This window comes from Triturus cristatus, chromosome 8 (genome assembly GCF_964204655.1).
Source record: "Triturus cristatus chromosome 8, aTriCri1.1, whole genome shotgun sequence".
Lineage (NCBI taxonomy): Eukaryota > Metazoa > Chordata > Amphibia > Caudata > Salamandridae > Triturus > Triturus cristatus.
In genome coordinates, this window is record NC_140591.1 from 1,056,890,404 (window position 1) to 1,056,913,917 (window position 23,514).

Here is a 23,514-nt window from a genome sequence, read left to right on the forward strand (position 1 = left end):
GACCGCCATCCCCACAGCCACCATCTGCACCGACCCCTTGCTCGCCTGGACCAACATTGACGGCGACGACACCATCAAAATCATGAACACCATCCACTCTGGATCCCCGTCTGACCCGTGCCCACACCACATCTTCAACAAAGCCAGTGCCACCATCGCACCCCATCTCTGGAAAGCCATCAACATCTCCGTCGAGACAGCCACCTTCCCGGAGAGCTGGAAGCACGCCGAGATCAACGCTTTACTCAGGAAACCCAAGGCTGACCCCAAAGACCTCAAGAACTTCCGGCCCATCTCCCTGCTCCAGTTTCATCGAGAAGACCGTCAACAGACAACTGACCCGCTACCTCGAGGAGAACAGCATCATGGACCCATCCCAGTCCGGGATCCGCAGCAACCACAGCACCGAAACTGCCCTCATCGCCGCCACCGATGACATCAGGACCCTGCTTGACAACGGAGAAACCGCGGCCCTCATCCTCCTGGACCTGTCTGCCGCCTTCGACACCATCTGCCACCGCACCTTTCGCACATGCCTCCACGACGCTGGGATCCAAGACAAGGCTCTGGACTGGACCACCTCCTTCCTCTCCGGCAGAACCCAGAGTATCCACCTCCCCCCTTTCAGCTCCGAAGCCACCGAGATCATCGGCGTACCAGGGCTCATCCCGCTGCCCGACACTGTTCAAGATCTACATGGCACCGCTCGCCCACGTCGCCCGACTGCATGACCTCAACCACATATCCTACGCCAACGACACCCAGCTGATCCTCTCCCTCACCAAGGACAACCTCACCGCAAAAACCAACCTCCATGAAGGAATGAAAGCCGTAGCTGAGTGGATGAAGAAAAGCCGACTGAAGCTAAACTAGGACAAGATGGAAGTCCTCATCCTCGGCTTCACCCCCTCGGCCTGGGACAACTCCTGGTGGCCGACGGCACTGGGAACAGCTCCAACACCCACTGACCACGCATGCAAGCTATGGTTCATCCTCGACTCTACTCTCTCCATGACAAAGCAGGTCAACGCCGTCTCGACCTCCTGCTTCTACATCCTCCGCATGATCCACAAGGTCTACAGGTGGATCCCCACCAAAACTAGAAAAACGGTTACCCAGGCCTTCGTCAGCAGCAGGTTGGACTACGGTAACGCCCTCTATGCAGGAGCCTCGGCCAAACTCCTGAAACGACTTCAGCGCATTCAAAACGCCTCAGCTCACCTGAGCCTCGACATCCCTCGCCGCAGCCACATAACACCCCACCAGAGAGACCTGCACTGGCTCCCCATCAACAAAAGGATCACCTTCAAGCTCCTCACCCACGCACACAAGGCACTACATGGCACCGGACCAGCCTACCTCAACAGACGACTCAACTTCTACACCCCCAACCGTCAGCTCTGCTCTGCCAACCTCGCCCTTGCCACAGTCCCCCGCATCGAAAGAGCAACCTCCGGCGGCAGATTGTTCTCCCACCTCGCCGCCAAGATCTGGAAGACCCTCCTCATCCTCCTACGGCAGACCCAGGACCTGCTAACCTTCAGAAGACTCCTCAAGACCTGGCTGTTCGAGCAGTATCAGCATTCCCCCTCGCACCTTGAGACCCTCGCGGGTAAGTAGTGCGCGTTACAAATGTCTTGATTGATTGATTGATCACAGAAAATGTATAAAGACAAATGTTAATTCATTGAGAGTAAATCATGATTCACATCTTTATTAGCTCAGAAGATTTTATTTAAGGGTCTAGAGCTAAGTTCCATTTAAAGAAGCACCCACACACAAATGCTTCCATTTGGAACTAGAGAGGCCTTGTATCCACCCAGGTCTAATCCTGATTAGTGCTGCACCATTTTTCCACCCTACAAACTTGAATAGCAGAACTTGTACAGGAGGCAGCTGGTAGAACCTACATTAGACAGCCTAGATTAGAAGCAAGTGGAATCCCCAATTTTCCTTATACATTTTTGAGCTTGAACTACATTGTGGGAGGAGCTTGGGATGCAGGAATTTCCCAGAGTAAACCGGTAATTCTTAGGATAACCTTCTCGAGGATGTGCAAGTGCTCTGTGACAAAAAGGAATCCAGATGGGTATTTCCTCGTTCTGTAGAAGTGAATCCCAAGGGCTATTGGGCCCCCGGTTGTAGGGATAACTCAAGCTGTCTCTCCCTCCATAGAAATTATGGACTCCTGGATTTTCCACTGTGCCTGCTGCAAATGCAAATCTCAGAGCTGACAACCCATTGTCATTCTTCATCCCTGCCTGCTTAGGTTGAAATAAACTTTTGAATGCCATCATTTCATTCTTACATGGGGGGTGTTGGACAGGGTGATGGCAGAGGCTTGGATGCATCCACCAATGTCTAATTAGACTCCTCTTAAAGACTTAAAGACTTAAAGACTTTGGGGCATATTATCAACGGCCAGCGATAATTATCACTGGCCGCTCTTAGCGTTAAAATGTTTAACGCCGGCTATCACAGATAATTATCGCCATGCTAGTGCTGTATTAACAACGCTCAGCGCAAAGGCGATAAATATCCTAGCAGTAGCGATGTTTTCCATATAACATCGCTGGTTTTCCAGCAATGTTCCATGTAAAAAGGCGATACCCTTGATGATAGGGGCCTGTGGTCTTAGCCACACAATCCACCCCCATGTTAAGTATGCCTTAGTCAGGAATTTAACAGACATTAAATTCCTGCATTAAGGCATACTTAACGCGATTTAAAAAATCGCTACCCTTCCTTGATAATATCGCGAAGCTGCCTACGCAATATTTTCCCTGGTTGGTTTCACAGCCACGCCTACTTTGCATCTCATTAGCGATGCAAAGTTAGGTGTGCTGGAAACGGGGGCTAAGTCAGCAAAACACACGCTAGCGTGTCCTTGCTGATTAGGTGATAAAGTTATCACCGCTTTACACCCGAAAACAGACGCTAAAGCGGCGATAAGTTTATCACCTGGCCTTGATAATATGCCCCTTTAACTCTTGGAGTTCCTAATAGGCCAAAACTGCAACCCAAGCCCTAAGCCTCTGTGTTGAGACCTGCATTTGAATTTTGCTATTAGGTTATGCAAGATTTTGTATTTTGTAACTCCAGAAAATATTTTTTAAATTGTCATACTATAGCATGCATTTCAGCGTGGTCATTATTATACTTTGCTAGAGATGCGCTTTATTTTGCATTGTGCAACAATCCACAATGTAAATATCAATATTGCTGTATATTTAAATACAAGCAAATTAGAAATATTTGGGCAGCAAATCACAATATAAAAGTAGCTGTATATTAAAATACTAAAAATGTAAAATCTGGTGCAATATAATTATCTACCTCTCATTTTCATAAGGAACATTAATAAGTTTGCACATGATGTTTGTTTCACTATGGTCTCTGCTCTGAATAAAATAATTGGAATCTTATGTGTATTGTGTGTTGTCATTTGCTTTTCACACGCATGAATAAAAAAAAATTAACAAAATATAAACACATTTTCTGACATGATTCTAAGAGGAATTTGTCAATGGCTACAAACTCATGTGTCAGTCATTGGGCGATTTTATGCAGGAGCTGACTTTCTGAAATTTAAAAGATATTACTTTGTTTTCTTATATCATTAGAGACATGATAGAAGAACTGTATTCTGCAATATGAAGGTAAACTAAAATTAGTCTTGTTAAATCATACGGGGGTGGGTTGTGCGTTGGAATGGGGCATTTCTGTTGAGCATGGGATGTGGAAGATGGGGCCCTGAGCGAGCAGAGGAGCCATGCAAAGTCTTCCTTGGCCTGCAGTTTGTTTCTTCAATAAAAATTATACAATATTGTGGATCCTGAACAGTAGGGCTCAAACCTTACCCTCAACTATTCAAGGAGATCTGCAAACCTTAGGTGATTATTGACAAATATGGCTTTGGACTTCCTTGTCAGTGGAATTGTTAATATTCATGTTGCAAAATGAGACCTCTGCCTTGTCATGTTTATTGGCATAGAAGTCACATTTTATCTTCAAACTCCGAGCATAAAATGCATGAATATCCATTTACTTTCCAAAAGCCTGAACAAGATTTTCTAATCGGGGAAAGAACAGAACTAGATCAGGTGGAAAACGTGCAGCATAGAACTTTTGTGTGGAAGTGTTCTGTGAGTTGGAAGTTAACAAAAAGTGAGTTGGGTATGTCTTACTGAATACAGAATTCATACCTCAAGAGTTCTCTTTATGTTACTTTCTCAACACTGCCCATAGATACCGCCACCTCACGTGATTAATCACCTTCTGGAGATCAATAGGAAATATTCCCAGAAAGCTTTTGTATTTTTAGCCAAATCGAATGCACCTGCTAGCATGCAAATGTGTTTCACAAGAGCTCTCCCAAGCACCACAAGGTTTTTAATCACCTGTAGGACTGTTGGATAAAACATACTATAGCAGGATGACAAGATGCTCTAAACAATCTTTGCCTTTGAATTTAGCAGAATATGCCAACATAGGCTGTGGAATCCCTCCTCTATTCTAGAAAAGGAACTTATCTCCCTTCGCCCCAGGATTTTGGTGCCTCTCTTATTTTATTGAAGATGCTCTCCAGAACAGATAACATGATCAATAATTGACATATAAGAGAACACACCGCCAATCAGGGACAGCCACTTTCCCAGCAAGGTTTCAGCCCTTGATACATTAATGAAAAATATATACTACTCTCCCATGTATTGAGAAACGCGATCTGATCAAAGGTTTAATACAGAATGGGGGGCTTCATTGTACCATAAATGCAAGCAATAATGTTACCAGAATCTGTGACCAACTGAACCGAGTTATAACCTATAGCAGAGTTTGTAGTATTATCAGTGATTCCTCCTTCCATGTCTAAGCAAGATATGTCCTCTACACTTTCCACTTGATAGTATTTAAATTCATAACACTGCTGCATAGAGAACCATTTATTCTTCAAAATATATACTAACCTCTCCTTTGTTAACCTTAATGGCAGAACCACTACCTAATCTCTACTCCTGGTTGCTTCTCTATATATCTTTAAATCTAGACATTTCAATCAATCAATCAATCAAACATTTGTAGAGCACACTACGTACCCGTGAGGGTCTCAAGGCGCTGGGGGGGCAAGGGGCGCTCCTGATCGACATTTCCTACCCTACCCCACTAAACTCTTTCTTCCACTCTGGGTGTAACACCAAGCATTGACTTCCCTGACAGGTAATCACTGCAGGCAGCCATCTTTACTCTCATACTTTAACTTGTGTTAAACAGCAAAAATTGTTAAACTTCGAGGCAAAGATAAGATTTCAATTTCCACCCGCCAACTACAACACATTTGGAGACTGGTTTTGCTGCGACTTCATTATTTGTCTTAAATTGACATTGTCTTCAATTAGGAGTTTTTTTAAAAGCATTCTGCAACAACTTTGATGCTGCATGTTTTTGAGAAAATACACCACTTCATACATATATTTATAATGTTTTTTGGATATGATGTGATATAATGTGATATGGATGGTGTTGTATTGTGTGATGTGGTAACTGTTGTGGTATGTGATGTGGTTGGTGTTATATTATGTGTTGTATTTTGTGTGCATTGTGTATGTTGTGGTGCATTATGTTATCGTATGAGGACATACTAGACACAGTGAAAAAACATGTACATGAAGGATGCTGTTTTCTTTACCTCCAATTGTTTCATCCGCTGAGATGTAATTTCGAAATAACAGTATTATTTCAATCCAATACACATAGATCAATCCAGATGCTATGAATGTTGCCAGTAAGAGAGCAATTGTAATGCACAATATGTAGATAAGGACCACTTTGTCTGTTGGAAGAAAGCACCAAAGAACATTTATTATAGGTCTGCTTTGTTGATAAATATACCCTGCCCATCGTGTTTGAGACATTTCAGCTTTAGTTTGAACACAAACACACTTGACTAAGCCAAGGTGGTGGCATTCTTAAATCTTTACTCACTTTCCTGCGTCAAAGGCTAGCTGTTCATTTTATTTATATTTGTGTCACAGTTAGACCTAGTCGTAATCATTTTAATTGGTTTAAACAACATTTTTTCCTTATTCAGATGCATTGCTCTTGAACAACCATTCTCTACATGCACAATATCAAAAAACACATTCTTATTGGGGAAGCTATATATTTATTGTACTCATTGAAAGCACCATTTTTTAACAAATATACCTATGCTCTTTTTCACAAGCTTGACCGTTACAGACGAATTCCCCACTGAATTCCGAGCAGAGCAAATAAATGTATCTTGTAGGTCCTTTTCAGTAACTTTTTCCAATTTTGCCTTGTGCACATATTCAGTTCCATCAAGTTTCCTGGCATTAATCCTAAAACTAGAAAAACAATACATCTTCATTAAAATGAGGTAATAAAGAGGTTCACATAATTCACAATAAAACTCAATCACTATAGAATACATTTCAAGGTTTATTTCAAAGTTCTTCAGCACAGTCATTTCCACGACACAGGACCATACAGGCGTAAAGTATGAGTAGGGGTTCGGGTTTTCAGGTAAAATTGATTGTAACCGATAAAACACCATCAAAGGGAATATCTGTTTTTCAGTAGAAACTGGAAAACCTCCGCTTTGACTGTTTTTTTTTTTTTTTTTTTAAAACCTTTATTTGACACAGCAGTTATGTACAGTCACGGGCCTACAACCTCCGAGGCCGGCCGCTAGTATGCAAAAAGGAAACTCAATACAGCCAGCAAATGAGCAACCTGCACGGGGGGGGCGGCTAATCGGCCCACAACTAGACTCCATACAACAAGAAGGTTTTGAATTAACATTTTATGAGAAAGAAACAACAAAACAAAACTAAAACCAGGCATGAAAACTATATAAGCAGGGACTTGCTCTCACATTTGGGCAGCCGCCTCTCAGCGGCACTATAAGCAAAAGCTAGTATTAGGCGAGGCAGGAGGGGGGGCAGGGAAGTACACATGTACCAATTCCAGGAACGCTTAGACTGTTTTGATGTACTCTACTGTCAAACAGTTTAAAAGCAGTTTGTACGTCTCTAAGCACTTTCCTATGATGGATGCCCTGCTATGACCAATGCTATGCCACTAAATATGCTCTTATGATCACCCACAAGGTTATTGGACAGTTATGAGTTACTTCTGCTCCAATTTTGGGAACATGGTTCACATGATATGGCTTGAGCTCACTGTTCATTGCATGTTACTGTGAAGTGTTTAGCAGGTTTGCAGCTGAATTCTGAGCAGGGCAGAGTCTCTATCCAGGTCAAGCAGCATCTCCATGATTCTATCCTCCTTCATTGAGAGTGGGACAGAAATTTGCTTTCAGAAACTTTAGGTATAAGGATTTTAATGACAAATACCACTGTGCATATGACTGCTTAGTGCATCAATGTCCTCCCATAAAACACTGTACCGACACTCCTGGTTTTAGGATTAGATTGTTATGGTCTAAAAAGCATGAGTGTATGAGCTGAATCTATTTATACCAAAGTGTCAGGGGCCATTTCATTAACATGTTCAGTACCTGTTTTCTATGTAAAGAGGTTCATGAGTTGGTTGTGGTAAAACTGCACTGCTTTTCGTGCCCATATTATGAGTTAGTTTGTAAACCACAGGCACTACCAGTCAGAATCATAAAGAGGCAGCCACTACTCTGTGTTTCCTCATATGTGCCGCAGATGGTATAGATTCAGCATAAACAGGAGTACAGATCCATTCTGAGCCTAAACACCAAAATAGATACAACTCCAGGGTCACCAAGTCCAACTTCAATTCCTACTGCCTCCATGTTAAAAAGAAGCTTGGAAATGATGGTGCTGAAACAAGGCTTGGCACTTGACAACATTACCTTGTCAAAATACTGTGAACAGATGTATTCTTTTTTCATTGAACAGCACAACAACCAAAGTTGTTGTGCTTTATGGCTGTGCAAAGAGGAGAAAGCAGCGCAGAGCCACATGTGTTAAAATTGGTCTACTGCTGCTTACTACCCCTGTTTTGGCACACACTCTTTCTAGCATGATGCACAACCTTTGCACCATGGTAGAAAGGTGTGTGCCTGCTGTCTAGTATAGGACTTGTAATTGAAAGACTATCCTTCCAGTACAACGCCCTATGCCCAGGCAAATTCTAAAACACTCCCCACATTGCATGTATGCTGTAAAATTCAACATACATTCAATTTGTAGAAGGTTTGGAGAAATGAAAAAATTATTTGGGTTAGTGCCTGCTTCAAAGAGGTGTCATTTTGTGATGCTAAGCCTTGTCTGGCTATGTTAGATGATCTGTTTTTGTGTCAGAATTATGGGTGTTATGTTGATCCACCCAAGTAATGCACCCTTGACACAAAAGTCTGGTGGCCCTCAGAGTTGGGACCTACTCCGATCCCGGTATCGGAAGTGAAAAATCTGGGGGTATGGCTGGATGCGGGCCTCTCCTTTGTAGGCCATACTAAAAGAACCGCGGCCTGTTGTTTTGGTCTCCTGAGGGGCTTGAGACCTGTTCTCAAGTTCTTTGACGCCCCGACCAGGCAGCTGGTAATCCAGGCTACCATCATCTCCCGCCTGGATTACGCCAGCTCTCTCCTGGCCGGGGCTAACCAGGCTGAACTGACCCGCTTACAACGGGTTCAGAATGCTGCGGCGAGGGCGATCGTTGGCTTGCCCAGATTCTGCTCAGTTACAGGTGTCCTTCGCTCCCTACACTGGCTTCCGGTTAGGAAGCGCATCCTCTTCAAGGTATTGTGCCTTGCTTTTAAAATCTTGCGTGGTACAGGCCCGGAAATCCTGTCGAGTTGTCTGTCTTTCTATGTCCCTGCCCGTAGCCTTCGCTCTCAGGGTCTGGCCCTCGCGGTGGTTCCCAGATTTAGGCTTAGCCGCATGGGAGGCCGCTCGTTTAGGGTAATGGCTGCGTCAGCATGGAACTCCTTGCCTGTTGAAATCCGCGTGCTGGAGGACCTTCTGACCTTTCGGAGGGCTATAAAAACCTTCTTGTTTTAGCTGTCTTTTAGTATCTGTTTTTAGCCTGTGGTTGTGTTTCGTGCTACCTTGTCTCTGCGCCAGGACGCTCCTTGGCTGGAGTATCTGTGCGCACAATAAATAGTCGCAACATAACATAACATAACATAACAAAGTTCTGACTCCTTTGAATCTAGGTGCTTTTTTATCACACTAGATAAATGATGATGCCCTGTGGTATGTTATTTACCGGATGCCATAAACAGGGGGCTTACACAACAACCTACCTAATGAATACTCATTAGGCAGGCCACTATTTGTAACACCCTGTTATTGGCTACAAACATAGGGGGAAAAGTCTTCTAGGAACAGCTGACCACCATCACTGTGTTTATATTCTCAAACTGATTTTTTTATTTTATTTAAGCAACCTGTGTTCCTTAAAGGAACCAATGCTTCTTTTAATTAAAAAAGGTCCCTTTTTGGAATACTTTATAGGAGTAGGCAGTGGTACCAAGGAAAACTGCCTACTTCCCCTAAAGTCATCAACACCACTCACAAAGTTGGTGTTTTAAGGGGGCACCTTGTCTTTGCAAATCAATTACCCCCTCTTTTGAGGTGATCAATGGTTTGTGACTGCAATTGTGGACGCACACCATGAATACATGGCATACCAACTAATATGCATTTCATGCCCCTTCCCAACGGCAATGTGGCATGGGTCAATTAACCCACTTTACAATGTGAGAAGGTTTAGGGGTTTACAAACACAAAATGGCTTTCTACATTCGGCCCTGGGTCTGCCTGTATGGAAGTGAAACATGAGATATTCTCATAGTATCATCTCTGAATTGCATCACCCTTTTTCATCTGGACACATTTTCTGGATCATTGGATATTTGGGCATTCAAATCGATTGATAAAAATGCAGTTGATGACTGACTCAAAAGCTGTACTAAAGAGGTTCCCCTTATACATTCTACCTCTTCTACATCTGTGGCAAAAGGTGGTTTTGTACTAGGCAGTTATCATGTCTTGTCTCATCTAAGGACGAGTGACAAGCAACATCTGGCACTAGACACATAATTGTGAGAAAAACAACGTTTAAGTGATGATAGTTAATAGCTGATCTAAGAGGCAATTCTTTCAATATACACCCATTTGCATGGAAAATAAATATACTCTAATTTCTGTTATGGTTTTAAGCAGATGATACCTATGTGAATTCTTTTGAACCACCAGGCAAGAGCATGCGTGTGATGAAGGGATGGTCTTCTCTGGCCCCTCCATCTTGTCCTAGCTTATTAGTTACAGTTTCAACACATATTTCTTCAACATTTACATATAAATGCTTTGCAAAACTGTATATATCTGTGCACTTGACTATGATCTAGAAACTATAATTTTCGTTAAATAAAGTAACATTACTGCGTACTATGTCACAAAATTGAGGTAAATCCCATACATTTGCACACATATAGCTTCCACAAAGTCTACTACTACCATATTGTTTAGTTAAACATATTTTGGGGAGTATAGGTTTAGTATACTTAACTCTGCATCTAGTTATCTAAACATGATGCAATTGTTTGATACCCTAAAGTTCAAAATAATTGGAGGTCAATATTAACCTTAGATGTTGGGTTAGAATGACCAAATTGCTCACTTGTGTGAATCTAAATATAGGTTTGAAGGAGAAAGAGAAATTAACTCTGCAATCTGGGGTGCAAAATTCCCAAAGCTATTTGTGCAATTATATCTAAGGGCCTCATTATGATGGCAGTGAGACCGCGACCGTCAGCCCCATCGGTGGCGCTCCCACCGCCATCGGACCCTGCATCTCCGCCTGCCGCATTATATTGGTCGACGGATGGTTGGTGGTCAGAAAAGACTGACCGCCAAGGATCAGACAGGCTAAAGGAGCCCGTCAGACCGTTGGACATAGTGTAATGCCTACAATGGTGGGCACCGCCCTAGGTATTACAATGTCAGGTTCCGCTGACCGTTTCATGGTGGTTTACCCGCCATGAAAAGGCAGACGGAAAGGGACATTGTAGGCCCGTAGCGCCCCCCCCCTTTTTCCCTGGCCCTCCAACATGAGCCCTGGGGGCACCTATGGTGCCCCCCTTCATATCCCTGCACCATGTGACAGGCACATAGTGCAGAGAGATATGCAGAGTGTATATTTTGTACTGCGGCGTAAGCTGCAGCCTGCAGCACACGCCACAATAGGAAAGATACACAGGTGGTAGCATTGTGATACCGGTTGCAGGACCGCAGACAGCTAGTCAGGCTGTCCCGTTTCCGAAGGGATGGTGGTCAGACGTAAGTTCAACCCCCATGCAAATCAGGCCCCTATGTCCTTCACCCAGTCCTACTTCATCCTTCCTATTGCACGAGTAGTCAAAACGCAGAATGCCGTCAAAGTTTCCAAGTATGCCTAATATCTTGACAAGCAGAAGAGTCGAGATCTGAAAATTTGGCTTCTCAGGAAAATTGTCTTCAAGCATATACAGTTGTAAAAGGGCATGCATACATACCTCTCTTGGCCACTTTGACCTGAACTAATGGAATTCTGTGGTGGGGTAAAAACTGTAACTACCTAACCCCATGAACTGAACACAAGAATTTGTGGTGGAATTACCCGAGGCACCAGGAAGGCATCATCCATTGATGTGGCCTGAGTTTGGAAACAGGAAGGATCACTGCAGCTTACCCACATGCATTAGAAGGAGACAATGAGGAGAGCACTCAGCCTCATAGAATTCACATTGCAGTATGGATGCTTTTAGAAACATCCAGCCTATAGGAGGTGAACTTTGTATGAGCACCGTCAATCAAAAGAAACAAAACGTAACATTTCTTGTACATGCAGCAAATACACATTTAATACACCTTTCACTCTGTAGGCAACACAAAGCAAATTGAGGTATATGCCACTGACTAGATGAGAGTACATTTGACAATGCAGCTATGCCTCAAAAAGGACCAGGTGCCCCTAGGACCACAACAACAACAAAGGCCTGCAGAAATACAATCACTACCCTTCTGATGTCAGTTGGAATTATGAACATGGCTTATGGGTTCTAATACATTCCCCCTAAAGCCATATATACTGCAGTCCTGGAACATGACACAGGAGATGTGTATTATAAGTTGAAATGCATCACAGACTTAGACATTAAAAAGACACATAAAAAAATTGCAGATAATTCTCTTGCCTTTGCAACTGGTACTCCCAACACTTGTGGCAAAAGGCAGATCTCCATCCTCACCATCACTACACAAGCAGATCACCCAGCTTATTAACATTCTGAAGGTTGGACAGAACATGCAAACTCGACCCCTGCACTTTTCAAGATCCATGACCACCTAAAGTAGACTTTGAAGGAGGAGTACAAATGTAAACAAAGCAACCAGAGGAATCCAGGTAGCATGGAAGGCCCCTCGGTCATATACAGTGAGTAAGCTAACTGCATCCACCCTGACAATCAGCTGTTAGAGTGAGGGCGGAAATTATGGCATTGTAAAATTTGTGATAATGCCCTCTAAACTCCAAAAATATCAAGAGGTTCCAAAGCCCTAAGTGTGCTAATGGCAGCATCACTCACCTCAGCTGTTGCATCTATGTCCCTATTAAATTCTTTTCGATTCAAGGAGTTGTACTGCCCACAAGAAGCACATAATTCACCTCCAAATAAAGTTGAACAACAGTCACAAAAATGGAGAATGACTTCCTCTTTGCAATTGAAAGATGTGCAAGTTTTAGGGAGGGCAGGATTGTGATGCGAAAAATCATTTAAGGATGTGTTTTGGGATACTGTGGCAGTTGTATGGTTCCCAATGATTAATTATGGGTGACTAAGAGTAAAGTGTTATGAAGGAATAGATGTATGCTGCAGTTGAATGTTCATTGGTATTTGGGGGTAGGATTTCTCTTTGCAAATTAGTACATGCTTTAAAAATACATTTGTTGTTTGTAGTGATATACTTAGCATGTGGTAGCAATCACAAGTTACACTTAATTCTTTATTAATAGCAGTCCGATCTACATCATCCTGAGATGGGGTCTCTCCCATGTCCACATTTTCATAATTGTACATAAGGGCATCATCCTTAAAATACACTTGAGAGTTAGTAGATGCTGGGTGTACAACATGTAATGTGGTACTGCTGCATTAATACTATAGGGTGCAGTATGCATGTGCTGCGACCAAAGTGTCCACATGTTGCAGATTAGAGATATGCCATGTTTGCTCTGTGACAGGATGCATGTGAACATTTCATACATATGTTTTACGGTAGAAAAATAGTAGGCATAACATGTTATTTGTTGAAAAGAATGATGCCGGTGAGGCCATACAAATGCACTCGCAGAAAGAGTGGACATTCTGAGGGAAACACTCTGAGGGAAACAATGGTTTGCCAAGCTGTTGCACAATAAAGAATGAGAGGAGTCCTTTACTGTGTTCTGAAACATTTAGGAACAAGTGTGGAAAGGTTTGGGGTGAGTGTGCCTGATACTTACTAGACAAAATCTGCAGGTTGTAGAGCCTCTATTGTATGAGGTTCAAGCTGTTACTTAGGATCAAGGCATCATGGGTAGACTCATGGAGCCCGATTTAGAGTTTGGTGGAGAGGAAACTCCATCACAAAGGTGACAGACTACCCTTTCAACCAAACCTTCAATCCACCCGCCTTATTCAGAAATAAGTAGGCCGTAAGTTTTCCGTTGACAAGGCCTCGGTTATCTTTGTTTATTGAAAGGTTCCTCTGATGGCCTGATGGAGTGGGGGTGGATGGTGCAATGTATTTTCTTTGTTCATCATCACCTGGAAAAATCTACTAGTGACGGACAGAAAAAGAATTCTGATCCACACACTTTAGAAGAAATCATTCAGGCTGTGGGGTAATAACTTTGTTGTTTTGCAGAAACAAACTCCTGCTTTGGAAGTTTGCTTCTGAAAAAAAAATGTAAAAGGTTTATTGAATGGCCATCAAAACAGACGGAGGCAACCCCACAAACATTTTGTACATTAACAGGAACCACTGTGACAGAGGTTCCTTTCAATGGACAAAGATAACCCATGGGCTGGTGATCATTTCAACATTTGACAGACAGTCATCCGTCAGGATGGTGGTGCCAATTTCCTCCGCCATCCGAAGTGATGGAGTACCATCCATCACACAGAAAATCAGGCCGTTGGTACCTGGCACAGCAAATTTGTGATGCAGACGTCAGAGTTGCATGACATCTTCAAGTTCAGTGAGCCACACCTTATGGTTCTGGTGCACTTGTTCCTTTACTTTTGGGAGTAAACGTAGTAGGTGGCCCAGTCAAAGACATTTCCAGCATAACTATAATATGTGATCAGAGGCGTGACAATGTCCAAAATCAATGGGACATATAACTATTTGTTGTAATGCCCCATTAAAAATGCAGTAGGGTCAGCAATTCCCCCAAGGGAGGCATTACATTCACAGTGTAAGTCTTCCTCAATGGCTCCCTTGAAGGGACTGACAGGACTGATAATAACCATTTCAAGATGCCTGTATGCCTTTCATGATGTTGAGATTTCTTTCTTCTGCAGGACAGTGCTATTCTTTATTATTTTAAAGGAGTTTTACAGGGGTACTCATAACACTCTACTCATTGAAAGGGTATTTTCCAATGTTCATTCTACTCTTTCCCCTCCTGAAGCAAGGCATGCTTGAGTAGGTTGAGGATCTGATATGATGCAGTGAAGTATCTTGGAGCATTGTATGCTGCAGCCTGGTTGTTGAGATTGCTTTTTAAGTTATTCTGCTCTATTAGGTGAGAAATACTGTTGATTGTGCTTGGCAGGGGTTTGGATGCCAGAATAGCATCCCTTTATTGGGAGAGAGGCTATTGATGAGTGGATATGGGGTGGCATGGCAATGGTATCACAACATACATAAAGCTAATATTTGGCAATATTTATTTTTGGTATTTGTGGTTTGAATGTGTCGGCAATTCGCTATTTCATCATAATTGTGTGCCTCTTTTACTTTCTGATTAGTGTGAGAATTTCATGTACATTTAACTTGGCACTCAGTGGTTTCTTTGATTTGAAGCATAAGTAGTTTCGCCGGTGACTTTTGTCCATCAATTTTAAGGTTTGCAAATTTAGCTTCAGTGTAAATATCAATAGAGGTCAAATTGCCAGCACATAATACACTAAGGCAGAATCCAGAAGTCGAAATGAGGAGGTACTCCAACATAGGTGTTTTGGTTTTTGTTGTTGATTTTCTCTTTGAAATACCCTTGGAAATGCCACAATATTGTAAATAGTTATACATGTTTATGATCACTAAAATAGCTAAACATCTTCTGAAGGTCAAACTAAAATGAAATCATGAAAGTCATCTTTTCATATTTCATATGACCTGACTTTCAAAAGTCAGGTCATGTAGATGCTTTATTGAATGGAATACAAATTTTTCTTGGTTCTGCTCTTATTATGAATAGGACACATTGATGCATGTACAGTGGGCTGTACCAGTTGTACAGTTGGACTGTTATGCGTTGTTAGGCATCTCACTTGGTAATGCTTACCACAATATATGAATAGCCTTTGAAAGAAACACCTCTAAACCTTGGACGACCCGTTTTGATGTTCATGCCATTCCTAGCTTTTCACCAAAATCCCACAATAGGCCCTAATTAAGAGTCAGATTGTAAATTCAAATATGTGCACATTAATCAGACTGATGAGCTGTGTGATAAATAGTAGACTCTCAAAGTTTTCTCCTAAATTACTTTGGCAGGAAAAAGCTGAAAAGAGATGGGAAAGCCACGAAAAAAGGCAAAACAATTGAAATGTTGTATAATAAAAAATATCATTCCTAAAATAGAAACGGATAATTGCAGATATTCCTCCATCTCTAACTTCCCCTGGGGTTGTGGTATTTAAGTCTAAGTTAAAAATCCTTCGTGTTGAGGAAGCTTTTATGAATGAATCAAGAATGTACATTATTATTAGTTGCTCAACAATCTACAACCAAATCCACATGTGCACACTAATAATATACTGTTGCATTTGAAATTATTTTATTATGACCTGCTAAAGTGTGTTTTCCTGGCTTATGCTAACTAGGCCTCAGCTAGTCCTTGACTTCATCCTATTCAAAATGGATTTCACATTCACTATTTGTTATTTATGCTGCCCCTAGTTCAGCAAGTCATGTTTGTTTATTTATGAATGACACTGTTATTGAAAAAGATTCCCTGGCATATGCCTACTAATATAACTTTTCCTGAAGGATCTTCTGCTTGCACAAAGTTTTGCATTTATTCACAATGAAGCATTGTTGTTTTTGTAACTAGTTCATTCTGACATTAGGTCAGAGGGGGCTCAATCAATATTCATGTAATGGGTTAGTGCTTGGATGGTAGGGTTGTATGATATTTTTAAAGGTTTATTATGATTTGCTGAAGATGTATTTATTTGCTCAGACCATGATTATTCTGCACTTTCCATGATGTTCTATGAGAATGTTTCCTGTATAAACCCTCGAATCGGTTGATGAGCCAAATAACTATCCTATGGCATCAGAGATGCTTCCAATTTCTTACTGAGTTTGCTGCCCATTTGAGTCTCAGTCTATTTTTGATTTTGTTTAATATCCTGCATTGTCCTACTACTGAGAGCCTTCACTGCAATGATATTTGCATTTAACTGAGACTTGCTACATCATGCACTGTATTATCTCTCTATTGTACCTACTGAAGTTTGGTAATAAATCTTCATACATTTTCTAATTCTACTCTAGAATTCACTCATTGAGTCAGCCCTTTCTTATTTGACAGTATTTTTGATATGCTGGCTTTGTACATTATCTTGGGGCACATTGCCTCATGAAATGGAACGCCCAACCCGTGGGCTTGCTTTTGAGGTGTAAGATATTAAAGGTACAGCACGCCGAAGGAGTTTTTCACATTTCACAATCATGGATAAAGGGAGAATCTACTTACTTGATGTTTTCCTGCTGAAGTTGATCAGCAGTTAGGCTTAGATTACTCCGTAGCCATGTCACAAAGGCAGTTGGTTTCATTTCAAAACCAAACATAACTTTACATTTTAGTTCAAAAGGTTTTCCTACAGGGATGAAAGAAAGTAAGGTTAGGCATGGAACCTTGACATGGAATCACACTACACAAAGTAATGATTTTTCTACATTAAATCCGAAACACTGAGGAAACAAAGAATCTCCATGACCATTAAAGTGTAGCCTGCTGCCTCTTTTAGTATTATTATCATTCAATACCTTTCCAGGGATCTTTAGATGGCAGAACGCATTTGTGCAGTGATTCCTACAATTTATTTTTGTATCTATATTTATTGATGTTTAGCAACGTACATTCACTTATTCATTCCTCCCTCTCCCAATTAGGAACCCCCACATTGGTGATTTCATGCAGCCAAAACTCGACCAATAAGTGTTTTGTATTACACATTTTAATCAATCCAATTCGCCTTACTTTCTTTCCATTCATGTCCCCATGTTGCAGTCCAATGTTTGTATATAATATCTTCCTCATCGTGATGTTCACTGTGCTCATTTTCATCATCTGCCTGTTGCTCCAATTCCACTAGCGCTGTTTGCCACACCAGTACCTCACCATCTTCTCCTGTTTGGTATTGTATTCATTTCCACACCACGCACTCTGCAAACACCCATGTAATCATCTATGCCTCCTAGCCACCCCAAACCCTGATACTCAGTTCTGTACGCCTATTCCATCGGACTGCATTTCTCTTTTTGCCAGCTCCAAGCCTAGCTCAACCACTTTCGGCATTGCTACTCTGGACCAATCTCAACAGTCACAATTGTACAGCTGGTTGTATTGTTATTGCTTTAACATTTTCAGCTTATCAACCCTTGCCAAAAACCGGTCCATCCCAGGGCACTCCCTTCATATGTGTATGATTGTACCACTGCTCGCCTGGCACCTGAGGCAGGCATCGGCATGAACTGCTTTTATCTTGTGCAGCAGTTGGGGAATCCCTCTGTGTATGCACTTATAATTGATCAATTTCAACCTGGCATTTTTTTACAGCTCCTTAGTATCTTATTAAATCCCTGTTCACTAATTTTATCTCCTGTATCCACACCCCAACATGATTTTAGGCTGCCCAGTCTCTTGTCATTTTTTGTTAGGATGCCGCTATATAGCCCAAATATCAGCTTCCTGTCTCCTCCCATTCCTATACATGTTTGATTAAGGTTGAGCATCTCTGGTTCCTGGAGGATATTAGGTTATTCCTCACAAAAGGCTGCAGCTTTTCAATGTAAGCAACTTTCTTGATCCCCTTATCTATTACAACAGGCAGTGAGGCTCATCATCCCATCTTCCAGCTCGCTTCAAGTTCAACATGGGATAGTTCTGGAAAGTGTTTATCATATTGCAACATGGCTGATCCTCTAAAGTGAGTCTCATTCAAACTTGGCCTGCATTCATTTTCATCTATATGACTCTCAGCAAAGCTATAGGGCTTCAGCAAACAATTGTGAAAAGCACAATCCCCCCTTTGACGTGCAAACCCATCCATCATATTCTCTCAAGAATTTTTTACAAATTATGGATTTATGCTTTGCAATCATGAATAAATAGACCTCATATTTTAGCTGTTGGACTTGCCCTCTCCGCAGGGTCACCCCCAACTTTTTGCCTTAACCCCTGCTATTGATGCTGAATTAGTTTTGTTGGCTTTTGGACTATGTGCACTTTACCACTAATAGCCGGAGCTAAAGAGCTTGTCCTCATTTCCTAAATCATGGCAACATTGGCTTGGACAAGATTGGCATATTTCATCCAATTATAAGTCCCTAGTAAATTGGTATGCCTTTCACCTGGGGACTGTAAATTATATGCTACTAGTGGACTTGCAGCACATAATGTAACACCCACTTAAGTAGCACCTTACAACATGTCCCAGGCTTGCCATTGCAGTTTGTTTGCAGTTTTAAACTGCAAATGAGATTTGGCAATAAAAACCCCTAATGAGACAAAAAGAGTACAAAGTTCCTCTGGTCAGAGAAGAAAAGGTAATAGTATCAGCACCATGCGGTATTTTGTCATGTGTTTTTTCTGTTTCCCATCTTTCCATAGGTTACTTCTGAGCACCTCTCTGGTATGTAGGACACACATACCTTCGTTGTAGATAGTTTATGTTTTTTGATCCTGACGAATTGCCGTGACCATTTGCTGGCTTTATAGGCAAGAAACATGTTGATCTTCCTGAGTGTAGGGCATACATAACTAGCGTCATAATCACTAGTAGCTATCCCCACCTCATTTTCTCATTTCTTTTAATTAGGCTGTTTACCACTTCATTAAAATACATTTTTTCGTGGACAAACAGTACCTATTTTATCCTCACACCACATCTACATAGTCTAGGGCCCCTTACCCCCACAGCACCCTTCGGCAGGAACAGAAGATCCCCGCCAAAGAGCCCCATTATTGGGAGCCCGTCAGGAATTGCAGCGCCGACCTGACGAGGGGCAGGCTCAAATGATGAAGCATGACACCTAGCTTGCTGGGTGTGTGAGAGCCCTAGTTCCAACAAAAGGGTTTTCCCCCCTTTCCGTGACACACGACAAATCCTGCTGATACTATTACCTTTTCTTCTCTGACCAGAGGAACTTTGTACTCTTTTTGTCTCATTAGTCGTTAGGGTATGTACACTGGACCTCGTTAATCTTACCCATTTGTCCCTCTTTTTGTTGACACAATAAAAACCCCTAGCCAAGCCTTAAACCCCCTTTTTATTGCATATACGTCACCTCTAAGGTAGGCCATATGACAAGGCGCATTCTAATTAAAAGGTTGGATATGCGCTTTTAAGCTTTACATGTCCTATTAATGAAATAGTCCTAAATTTGTTTCCCACTCCTGTGAGACCTACATTTCCCATAGGATAACTTTGGGTTTTCTTATTACATTTAATAAGTGCAAAGTTTTGATTAGGAACATGTAAGCATATGTTATGTTTGGTGAAATTGTAATAAAAAAATCCTCTTTCATTGCAAAGTCAGGTTTTAAGTTACAGTTTTGAAAATGCCACTTTTGCAAAGTTATATCAACAGTTTCAGTGTCTAGGTGCTGAATTCAAGTTATTAAATTTGGCTGTAAGAACCAAATTTACAAATGTAGTGACCCTTGTGATTTATTTCACACTTATTTCTCTATTTTTTTTAACAATATCAACATTAATAGCATGTCTTTTATGAAGGGTAACTTTTTTTCCTTTCTTTCTGTTCTCATATATACAATTTACAACAATGATTCAACATACAAAAACATTAACACATAAATAAAAAGACTATACAATTGTGAAATTGACCAGTCCTTCAATCTAAGAAAATAACACCTGGCAGAGTTTTCATTTATAAAACAATAACTCTATGCATCCTGCCGGTGTAAGCTAGTGGGGATAAGATACTGCAGGAGCCGGCATTATGCCATATTTCCTAGCTTGTGCTGATTTATTCACAAATTTTCTTCCCCCAACCAGCTGTGTCAACCCGTTTCAAACTCTCCACAATTTCTGGGGTTCTCCTCAGGACCGGGACTTGGTCAGTGCTGGAAAATGTATCATAAAACATTGTTTTAGTAGTTATATCTAATCCCTTTTGAGCTGACCCACAACGTGGTTATAGTGTAGTGCGGTACCTTTTTCAATGATGTTTTAGACTGGGACCTGCATTGCTTGCAGTATTTAACGGCTATTGTCAAAATCCAACATTTCAATTTGTGTTTCTAAAAGAAAGTCAAGTTTTGAATTTAATTTAGTGTGATGTCTGCATTTGCACGCTTGTCTTAACTGTGGCTTTTTTTAAGGAAAACAAACAGAGTTGGCAGTTGCGCGAGGAACGTCTCCTTTTCAAAGCACATTGCTATTTCAGAGTACTTTATTGAGATGACACTCTGGAGTTAGGAAAAAGACTTGCCAGCTCCCTTTGTAGAATTCTGTATATTTCAATTGTTGATAGTGCACAGTGTGACTCCTAGGAATTCACGGACCTGCATGTCTGAAAGAGTTGAAACAATGTATCATTCAGTGTTGCGTTCCTTAGACTTTCAAAGCCGGGCTGCACCCATTCAAGCGGGAGATTATTTTTACTTGCCTCTCACAGAAAATCAAATATCTTTGTGTCTTCTCCTCAAACAACCGGTTGCATTCTTGAAACGCGGAAGTGCATGTGAATAATTAAGGCATTACTAGTAGACAACCAAGGAAGTTTGGCTTGTGATACTCTGTTGCATGCTGCAATTAGTAGTCAGTTTTTGTGGTATAATCTTGCTTTGAAGATACCCTTTTGTTGGAAAATGAAATATTCCTTCATGCATAATCATAGGCTAGGGTAGCTCATAATATTGTAGATGAGTGTTATAGTCTATTGATCTCCATCATTTCATTCAGACCACAAAAGGCTGTGTTGAATTTCATTAGCAAATACGGTTCGCTCCGGGTTAACAGGATTTCGGGAACGCCACCTCTGGGATTTGGCTTGATGACACTGAGGACTGCCCAATTAAATTCTTTCTCGTTGTGGTTTATTCATGGAAGAGGCTGACTAGAGGTGCACTCATAATTTTGTTCTTTATTCTGGAACGATGTTGCGCGATTCTTTGTCTGACCTCCTGGTTGGTTTTGCCTATGTACATGTGTGGGCATGGGCGTATAATTGCTTAAACCACCTTCCTAGTTTTGCAATTTGAAAAATCATTATGTTGCCATTTTTCTCGGCCATTCATGTAAACGGATCCCTCGATGCTGTAACTGCAAGCTGTACAATTTCCACATTTATGGTGTCCTTGAATGGGTTTTAAACTCAGGAATGAACGTAAGTTGTCTAGTCTTTTCTGTTGCCCGTCTGTGGCTCTGATTATGCGTTGTCCAATGCTGGTATTCTTTTTTAATGCAAAGAATGGTATATCAAATCCATCATCCATTCCTTTGATAAGATGCCAGTTCTGATGGATGATCTTTTCGAACGCATTAGTTTGGGGGCCATATGGTGACACGCATACTGGTCTATTCATTGGTGTTTTGGACTTTTTTTGCAGCAGCTCTACTCTTGGTGTGAACCAAGCCCTTTTCCTTGAATGTTTTAATAGTTTGTATGGATAGCCTTTATCTGTCAATTTTTCCATCAACGCATATGAATGTAGATCATAGTCCTCCCTCCGTGTGCAAATTAGTCTCACTCTCAAAAACTGATCATACGGTATGTTATCTTTAAAACTTTTGGGGTGGAACCTTTTGAAGTGCAATGCCGCATTTTTATCTGTCGGTTTTGTGTATAGAGTGGTTATTAATCCTGTGCCCGAGGGTCTGACTTCTACATCTAAGAATTGTGAGACTTGTTTGGCTATGGGACAATCTGAACTTTATATCTGGAATTCTGGCATTCAGCCAATTATAGAACTTCAAGAGGTCTACTTTGTTACCATTCCAGATGCACCAAATTTCTTCAATATATCGATGCCACTGGGATATGTGGTCGATGAATGGGTTGTTGTTATATACATATCTATCCTTGTATCTCGTCATGTACAGGACCGCCATTTCTGGGGTGAAGGGACATCCCATCGCAGTTGTCTGCTTATACACTCAAATTCATCAAGAAGACGCACTACAAGCCCTTGAGTTCTATCTATAGAGCAGTGAACGTCCTCACCAAGTACCAGCATACTTCATCTTGAATTTGGCAGGATAGGGGTGTGGAGCTGGGTACAGCCCCAGTTTCAGCTGAATAGGCTGTGCTCTGCATTCACACAAAGGACTTCCCACCCTTGAATTATTCATGCAGCCAGCTTAAAGCCAGGGCAAGGGAAGCAAAAAGCGTCAAGCACTTTAAAGGGAATTCTCTAGAAACTTCTCCTACTTCAAATGAGGCACCAGGTCTAACAATATGACCCTCACACCCACTCTTCTGTTCACTTTCTGGACATGCAGAAGGACTCTCAGAGGACTGTCAACTGCTGTAGCCTACTGTGTATGTCATAAGACTGCTTTGACGCACCTGGAAGGCCCTGCTTTGCTGCCTGAAGCCTGCCTTGAACCTTCAAAGGCCTGCCTTGCTGTTTTCACCCTGTTCTACTGTGAACCCAGGACTTCCAGAGTGACTCCAAGGGCGAGTCCACTGGCCTCCTGATCAGAGCCTCAGGGGCAGAACGGGCTCCAATCATCTTGAATCCTTACCTGGACCCAGCTGGAGTGAGACCTAATCCTCAAAGTTGTACCCCTCCAGTCCTTGACCCTTAGTGGTAGTGCTAAAGGAGCCCAGATAGCCAAAATCCCAAACTTGTAACTTTAAAAGGTTTTGGTTAATAGCTGCTCTGCTAACCACAAAGAGACCGAGACCAGGTTCATCAATCCAACCAAGGTACATTGCCGGTTGGCCTGACTTCACACCAGCTCCCGCTATGCTCTGAATTCACAGCAAATTCTCTTCAGCTGTCCTTAGCCAAAGGGGTATCTGGCCTTGTGGTACTGTCATTGGCTGC

General features: G+C 41.8%; 1 protein-coding gene across 1 annotated transcript in view; it reads right to left on the reverse strand.

Annotated features, from left to right (window-relative positions):
- LOC146805376 (interleukin-18 receptor accessory protein-like) overlaps positions 1-23,514 on the reverse strand; it is a 253,044-nt gene that overhangs the window by 23,224 nt on the left and 206,306 nt on the right. Inside the window, exons 7-9 of the mRNA XM_085622596.1 lie at positions 16,969-17,092; positions 6,205-6,365; positions 5,687-5,830 (exon numbers count right to left, since the gene is read on the reverse strand). Coding sequence (XP_085478722.1) covers positions 5,687-5,830; positions 6,205-6,365; positions 16,969-17,092 — 429 coding nt within the window. The remainder of the gene's footprint in view (positions 1-5,686; positions 5,831-6,204; positions 6,366-16,968; positions 17,093-23,514) is intronic.